This window comes from Nematolebias whitei, chromosome 16 (assembly GCF_014905685.2).
Source record: "Nematolebias whitei isolate Nwh7 chromosome 16, NemWhi1, whole genome shotgun sequence".
Classification (NCBI taxonomy): Eukaryota; Metazoa; Chordata; class Actinopteri; order Cyprinodontiformes; family Rivulidae; genus Nematolebias; species Nematolebias whitei.
This window is the reverse complement of record NC_056513.1, coordinates 7,904,438-7,912,659: the sequence shown is the minus strand read 5'-3', so window position 1 is coordinate 7,912,659 and position 8,222 is coordinate 7,904,438. Positions and strand designations below refer to the sequence as shown.

The 8,222-nt window shown below is 42.5% G+C and overlaps 1 protein-coding gene across 1 annotated transcript in view; it reads left to right on the top strand.

Annotated features, from left to right (window-relative positions):
• Positions 1–8,222, top strand: part of slkb (STE20-like kinase b) — a 28,876-nt gene that overhangs the window by 5,038 nt on the left and 15,616 nt on the right. Inside the window, exons 3-4 of the mRNA XM_037689621.1 lie at positions 5,426–5,474; positions 5,662–5,811. Coding sequence (XP_037545549.1) covers positions 5,426–5,474; positions 5,662–5,811 — 199 coding nt within the window. The remainder of the gene's footprint in view (positions 1–5,425; positions 5,475–5,661; positions 5,812–8,222) is intronic.

Genomic DNA, 8,222 nt, shown 5'->3' with positions numbered 1-8,222 from the left:
TTAAATAATATTTAAACAATACATGTTAGTTTATTAATTTTTTCACAGCTCCACGTCAACACAGCTGAGTTCTGCTCCACGCCTCTTGGTTCCGTGAAGCCGGCGGCTCGGTTGGAGCGTTCTGAAGGAGCAGCTTAAAGGCCGCCTGTCTGCGTGGACATTTCACAGAACTGTTGGTGTTAAAGCAGCTAAAGGCTGAGCACCAGAAACAAAAAACTTTTATCATCAAAACAACAGATAAAAAATGTCTGCATCATCCTCCTCCTCTTCATCAGTGAGTCAAACAGGACAAAGTTCTACATTATATTATATTATATTATATTACATTATATTATATTATATTATATTATATAACTCCATATATAAAGCTGTTGCATTTTACAAAAACAATATTTTTACTCAACATGAAAGATCTGTGACTGCTAGGGAGTGTTTGTTCAACGCTTTGTGGTATTTTTATTTAAATTAGTTCATTTTAATAACATTTTGGATATTTCACGTTAGAATCGTTTTATATTTTATTAATTAATCTTGAAAAAATACACTTTTTAGGCTTTTAGAATCAGTGTGTTAGCTGTCAGGGTGTGTGTTAGGGATGACTGTCGGCTACTACTACAGCTCAGAGTTACCTCACTTTCTGTAAAACGAACTTGTAGCCACGTTTGTGTTTGCTACTATTAATTGGCTGTTGCGGCCATCTTGAATTGGGTAAAGTTAATGAGTTGTTGACACACATTCAACACTGGTTCATGAGATGTTTTGCTAACAGAGAAACAGTTGAATGCCCAAACTGGTGATTGCATGGTCGCCCGCCCATCTTGTCAATAACTGAACGCTGCTACCATTGTTGTTTGTTTTTTGTATCTTTTGAGACTCAAATTGCAAAAGTTGCTCAGCGTTCACGTCTAACACTCATAAAAGCACCTCCATAAAATGATTTCATTTCTGTTGTGTTGTTATGAAAAACAGTTCAAAGTTCAGCTGAGCGGCAGAAACAAGCAGCTTTCAGGGCGGTTAATCATCACACCAGTTATAATCCTTCCACTCTGACATGAGGCCTTCAGGTTCATGTTTCATTCTTACTGAACCTGATAATCCACCTGCAGCCTTCTCAGTAACTTTGTGAGTAGGAGGCTGGACCCAACATCAACAGATGTTCTGTTGGTGATCGCCGATGAAAATGTCTAACCAGCGTCACAGATGTGGAAAGAGTTATGAAGTCATAATCGGCAACAGCTGTCACTCAACTTTGTGTAGAGCGATAACACGTTTTCAAGGAGCTAAGAAAGAATAACTTCACAATGAAGTTATCTTTATTCTTTATCTTGCAGCAGTCCCAGCTGAATGCACGCAGCTCTAAAACTTCACTTTGTTTTCTGATGGACGTCAAAATAAGACGGTTTTAACCCTTTAACTTAATGACTATTCATGTTCTTCAACCACCTGATTCTAAATGTTATTTAAAAATATTTTTCCACAAATTCTAGTAAGTCTTTCAGAGCTGTTGCAGCCTCAGATAAAAATATCTCATTTAATTTTTTTTAACCCTTTCAGGATTTTCTGTTTAAAAACTACACTAGTTTTTTTTTTTGACAATTTTTTTTAATATATTAATTTAAAAAAGTGTATTTTCCTCCATTAGTACACCCTCTGGGTCAACATCCACATTCTCCTCTGTTCTCCAGCACTCAGAACTGACTTCTTTATGATCAAAGGACAAAATCTGATAAATACAGAAAAACAAAGTCAAAGCTGTGGGTGAAAAACTGGATCCAGCCCCTGACCCAGCACCTTCTAGAACCTCCTTTAGGTGCAGGAACTCTCAGTGGTGGTTTTCTTTTGGATTTCATCACATCTGACTCCAGAACACTTTGGTCTACAGAGGAGTTCTGATCCACTCAGTGACTGACAGGAGTCCAAACCATCAGCCTTCCACCATCGTGCTGACAGCTGGGAGGAGCTGTCTGCTGCAGTGCATTCTGGTCTGGTTCTGTCCCAGAGGTCTTGTGGTTCCTTCAGATGAAGCTTTACAAACCTAAGTCAAGCTGCCATGTTCTTTTTAGAGACAAGAGGCCATGACCTTTGACCTGCTGACTGATGCCTGTAGAGTCACTGCACAGTCTGACCTTCAGGGTGAATCAGCTGTTTGAAATATTCTCTTGTGATGAATCTTCCTCTGTAGAACAGTGGACTCTAAATGACCTTTGACCCTTCACAGATTGATTGGCAGCAGTTTTTCTCAGGTCCTTGCTGATGTCTTTTCATCTTGGCATTGTGTAACACACCTGTATGCTCCAGAGCAGCAGAACCTCCTGATTGATCCTGGACCTCTGAGGTCCTGTGTGTTTGGGTTCACCTGAGGTTAGTTTAGAACCTGTTAAAGTCCAGATCCATCTGATTAGGTCCCTAAACCCTGAAACTGATGGAGGGTGAGGTTCTCAGTGTTTCCCTTAGGTCTCTTGCCTTGGCAGGGCGCTCATCTCTTCCGTGATTTATTTTCTTGTTTGTGCTGACAGTATTTTGCAAGCTTTTAAAAGATCTCAAGGTATTGCTATGCTAACAGTATTTACAAATAAAGTTATTTTGAAAAGTAAACTAAAAAAAATCACAGCTTCCATTTTCTGAATGAGCTGAAGGTTTTGATATGTGAACGTTAAAACAGCACAAGGTATCCGTGCATGGTTGGATTGAGGGGAAAAGCAAAAACCAGGACACCATCAGAGTAAATCTCTGCTCAACGTTGTTGTCCGCTCACATTTGTTTCGTTTTAGCTGCTTTAAGTTTCAGTTTCAGAACAATATTGTCATCACTCTGCTATTTCGGCTGATATCAGCCACATCCTCCCTCTTTGTGCCACATAACTGGATCAGAAAAAAAATGTGGGTTCATAGTTCTGTCAGTGTCAGATAAACAAGAGTGAGAGGAAGCCACGGCCCAGACCCACGGTTCCTGTCTGGAAACCGTCTGTGGGGGCCACTAAACCAACACCACGCCCCCACAGAAACACTAGAACCGTGTGCACGGGGACCAGCCAGGACCGCTCCAAGACTGCAGCCATTGTAGTCCTGAAGGTGGGCCTTTTGTTGTTGGAAGTGGAGCGGTTCTGAAAGGCTCGGCTGAGCTGAGGAACGTCACTCAGGCTCAGTCTTTTCTGTTGTGATCGGAGCGTTCTGAGCTTAAAACAAAGTGATCAACTCCCGTTGACCTTGTCTGAGCGACCGGAGGGCTAAAACACAAAACCGCACGTTTCTCAGTGGTTCTGACGCTTCACAGGTTCAGATTTTCACTCCTCAAATTATTTTCAAGCGCAATAAAGACTCCAGATGCCTTTTCCTTCTGCACATTACAGCAGGTCGGCTCCTGTTTAATCCTATTTACAGAACGAGGCCGAAGGTCTACTGGTGTACGCTGCAAAGTACCGAGCAGCTGCGAGGAACGCTCCACAATGTGGCCTCAAGCGGGCCAATCCTCTTACATCAGCAGCCGGACTGAAGGCCTCCAAAGGCCTTTAAGACCGTTTCATTCATGAGTTTGTGCACGGTGGAGGTTCATTCTTAAACTGCTTCAGCTAGGTGGTCAGTTTGGGTGCATGATAATGAGCTTGTTTTATTGTTGATTCCATATTTACCACGTGCTAAACTTTGCATTACTGGTTCAGTTGAATATTTTATATACTGTACAGTAATTAAACAAAAAGACAGCACTGGCTCAAATAATGTCAGCCTTCGTTAATGTTTTGTAGCAGCTTCTTTTGCAGTGATCGCTGCTAACGAGCGACCTCTGAATTCATGACTAGCAGCACTCTTACAGAGCAAACTGCTCCGGATGTCTCCGGTTTGAAGGACAGCTTCTCCACGCTGCAGTATTTAGATTGTTTCATAGGTTTAGGAGCATAGAGGGCCAATCGAAAATTGGGTTGCCACGTCAAATTCCAAGATGGCTGCCACCATATATATATGTAAACTGACCACCCCAATCATTTGTGGCAACTATGCTTTCAAGTTTTTATATTGCTTAAAAGTATAGTTTTCTCAAATGACTGGGGCGACTTAAGATTGATCTATGGGGTCAAGGCCACCGTTGGCCACCCCTTGGCTCAGCCATTACACCTGGGGGTGGATAAAATGTCTCCATTCACTCTGCGGGATCTGTCACTCTGCTCTGCCTCAGACAAACACCAAAACAAAACTCCCTCTGTTCTACACAGTGTAAAGGTCCCTGCGTCGCACATCTGGAACCGCAAAATCGTCTCTCATGGACGCAGTTACGTGACAAATATTGCGTCTTTTTGTCCTCAGAGTAGCTCCGCCCCTTCTCCACACAAGGCCCGGGCCAAACGTTTTCTCTCAGGTGTGTGTGCCAGGTAATGTGAGAGAGGTCAGAAGTTTGTGGGCGTGGTCGTCAATGTGGACAAGCGCTCGGACATTCAGCTGTACAACTCTTCAAGCACTAAATCAGTCAAATGTCCAGAAACTCCTGGATGGAGCTCGTGCACACCTTGTGCACGAAGGAGTCTTTGCTGAAAAGTGTGCCACTCTTCATGGCAGATTTGTGGCCAAACGTCGGCTGCAGGATGGTTCCAGATGCAACGAAGCCGGTCTAAAACAGAACCAAACCCCCTCCGTGGTTTAAACGTGTTCTTTACCTTATAAGCTCCATTTTTCTTTCCGTAAACACAGAGCTGACGTGACGGGAGCCAAACGATCCAGCTCTGTCTCATCGGTCCCAGAAACAACGGTTCTTGTCAGCTTTTAAACGGTTTCTATGGTGCACGTGATGATGAATCGTGCGACCAGAAAACGACCACCTTGACCTCTTGAATGGTTTTAGTTTCCTTTGGTCTTTTTCTAATGTCCACACTGATGTCCTGGGGTTGCATTTCCTCTTGCGTCCATGTCCATCAACGTTCTTCTTTATAATAATCTTGTCAGCTGTGGTCAGACACGTGAAGCTGTTTTCCCTCCTACATGCATCTCAGTTGTCGGACAGCTCTTTGGCTTGTCTGCTCCATGTTCTGCGTGGTGAACAGAACCAAACTGTACAACCCGGAGGTCGTTTGTTCCCTATAGACGGGCCGAATGGAGAAAAGCTGAAGGCTTCTGTGGTCCTAATTAATGTCAAACACTTAAGTTTGAAGCATGACTTTAATACAAAGATTAATTGTCTTTTAGGAGATCAACAACTTTGTCTGCATTTTACCCATAAAAGTGAATCCTTCTTTCTGAACCTGAGAACGTTCAGACCCTCACAGTCAAGTTTTATTCAAAGCGGTACTCGCTCTGCTCTCTAGACCAAAGGTCACAGCTTAAATGTTAATAGTGAATAAAAGTTTTTATGAAATCATGTGTTTTACATAAAGAAATAAACTTTCAGCCGAGATTTGGTAAAAGCATTGATCCAGTCTCTGTTTTCCTCTCGTTGGCAGATCCTCATCGAGTTCTGTGCAGGGGGGGCTGTGGATGCCGTCATGCTCGGTGAGTCAGCGCTTCCATTTTCCTCACAGGTTATATCATCAACAAGAAAACCACTCGGACTGTAGCTGAAAATACAAAAACAGACCGGCTGAGACACTAACTGTGGTTTTACCCAGATTACAGCCTAGGATTAGGCTGCGATTGTACAGAGCGAGCATACGTTTAACCTTTGACCCCTCCCTCATAGAACTGGAGAGACCCCTGACCGAGCCCCAGATCCGGGTGGTGTGTAAACAGACTCTGCAGGCTCTGGTCTACCTCCACGAAAACAAAATGATCCACAGAGACCTGAAGGCCGGCAACATCCTGCTCACGCTGGACGGAGACGTAAAGCTGGGTAAGGACGAAACTAAACCAGATGTTCAGGCTCGTTAACGGCTCCGCTCGTTAGAGCCGTCTACAACTCGTCAAACGACACAAACGAACTTCAGGACGGCGTCGTGGGGTTTAAATTGTGAATTTGTTTCAGCTGCTTTTAGATTTAAAGTCGAGGCTGTTCTTGGTTTAAAAGCTGCAAATGTGATTTAACAACATCAATATAACGTTTGTTTCAGTTTTAATGTGAGGTTCACATCAATTTATCGAGTTCCACACGAGTTCGTCTGATCAGAAACCGATAAGAGCGATATGATTAGTAACAACAACAGATTTTCGATTGATCAATAAGAAGGCGAGCCAGCAGACGTTTGGATAATAAGAAGCAAATTAAACGTGTTGTTTTCTGGATGTGGGGTAAACAGCAGAGGAGGTAAATACTCGTTAAGTACGTTAAGATCTTAGTAAAAACATTTTGTTCAAAAACATCCGAGTTTGAACATAAAAACACAAACTACAACAAAAAACATCAAAATGAGACGAAAACGTTCTCCGTTAAAACGAAATAAACACTCGTCCAAAAAAATGTTTTATTCCAACAAGATTCACTTTAGTCCAAGTTAATGACCCATCTATTAATTCATCCATCCATCCATTCATTCATTCATTCATCCATCCATTCATTCATCCATCTATCCATTCATTCATTCATCCATCCATCCATATATCCATTCATTCATCCATCCATCTATCCATTCATTCAACCATCTAACTATCCATTCATCCATCCATCTATCCATTCATTCATTCATCCACTATCCATCTTTCAATCATTCATCCATTCAAACATTCATCCATCATCCACCCATTCATCATCCAGTCATCCATCCATCCATTCATCCATCATCCACCCATTCATCATCCAGTCATCCATCCATCCAATCATCCATCCATTCATCATCCATTCAGCCATCCATCCATCTATCCATTCATTCATCCATCCATCTATCCATTCATTCATTCATTCATTCATCCATTATCCATCTTTCAATCATTCATCCATTCAAACATTCATCCATCCAATCATCCATCCATTCATCATTCATCCATCATCCACCCATTTATCCATCCATTCATCAATCATTCATTCATCCATTCATTCATCTTTCAATCATTCATCCATCCAATCATTCATCCATTCATCCATCATTCACCCATTCATCCATCCATCCAATCATCCATCCATTCATCCATCCATTCAATCATTCATCCATCCATTCATCATCCATCCTCCATCCATCCATCCATCATCCACCCATTCATCCATTCATCCATCATCCACCCATTCATCCATCCATTCAATCATTCATCCATCCATCCATCCATCCATCCACCCATTCATCAATCGTTCATAAATCCATCCACCAATTCATCCATCCATCCATCCAATCATCCATCCAATCATTCAATCATCCATCCATTCAATCATCCATCCATTCAATCATCCATCCATCGTCTTTCCCTCTTGTTCAGGGCTCATGGACCTGTCTCCTGCAGTCATTAGGAGGGAGGTGGGGACACTGTGGACAGGTCCCCAGTCCATCACAGGGACACAGAGACAAACCAGTGTTCACATAGGGACAGTTTAGAGTCTCCAGCTAACCCAGCAGGCACATGTTGGACTCTGGGAGGAAACCCGTGTATGCGTGAGAGAACTTGTGAACTCCACAAACGTTAAACCTGCAACCGCTTCACCATCGAACCACTTCTGTAGCTCCGAACGAAGCCCAAAGGCAACATCAAGAGTTTGTTTCCCACATTCTGCAAATGCAACACGAGGTTAAGATCAGCTGAAGACAAAGATAAATTAATTTTCTATAACTGCTTCACTTCAGTATCATTCTGCTGCTGTGGGTTTCATTAAATATTGCTTCTAATTAATTCTCAGAAGTAAATCTGAAGAAGCACATTTATCTCTGCTTTTAACATCCCTCTGAAACACCGGAGTCATCATTTCCCATAATGCATCTCTTCAGACATTAAGCAGCTGTCCACGACAGTATACTGTTTATTTTTAAACAAGTTATAAATGTATTCAGCAAGGCAAAGAAATGCAACCAAACGATTGTCAAGTGTGAGTGCGTGTGCAGCAACACTTCCAGAGTGAGTCATGCTGAAATAACACAGCGAGCGTCTGATCCAGAGACACGACACGCAGTGGCCCGGGCATCTGCCCACTGCACACCCAACACGTCGTCATGCACGCATAAACAGAAAGTTCTGTGGAAGGCCCGGTTAATTTCATGGTTTGATCAGGGGAGCATCTCCTGGGGGGAGTTGGTGAGGGAAAGAAAATCAGCATCTAGATAGATGGAAGGACAAACGGATGGACGGACATATATATTTGTATACGTATATGTATGTGTATATATA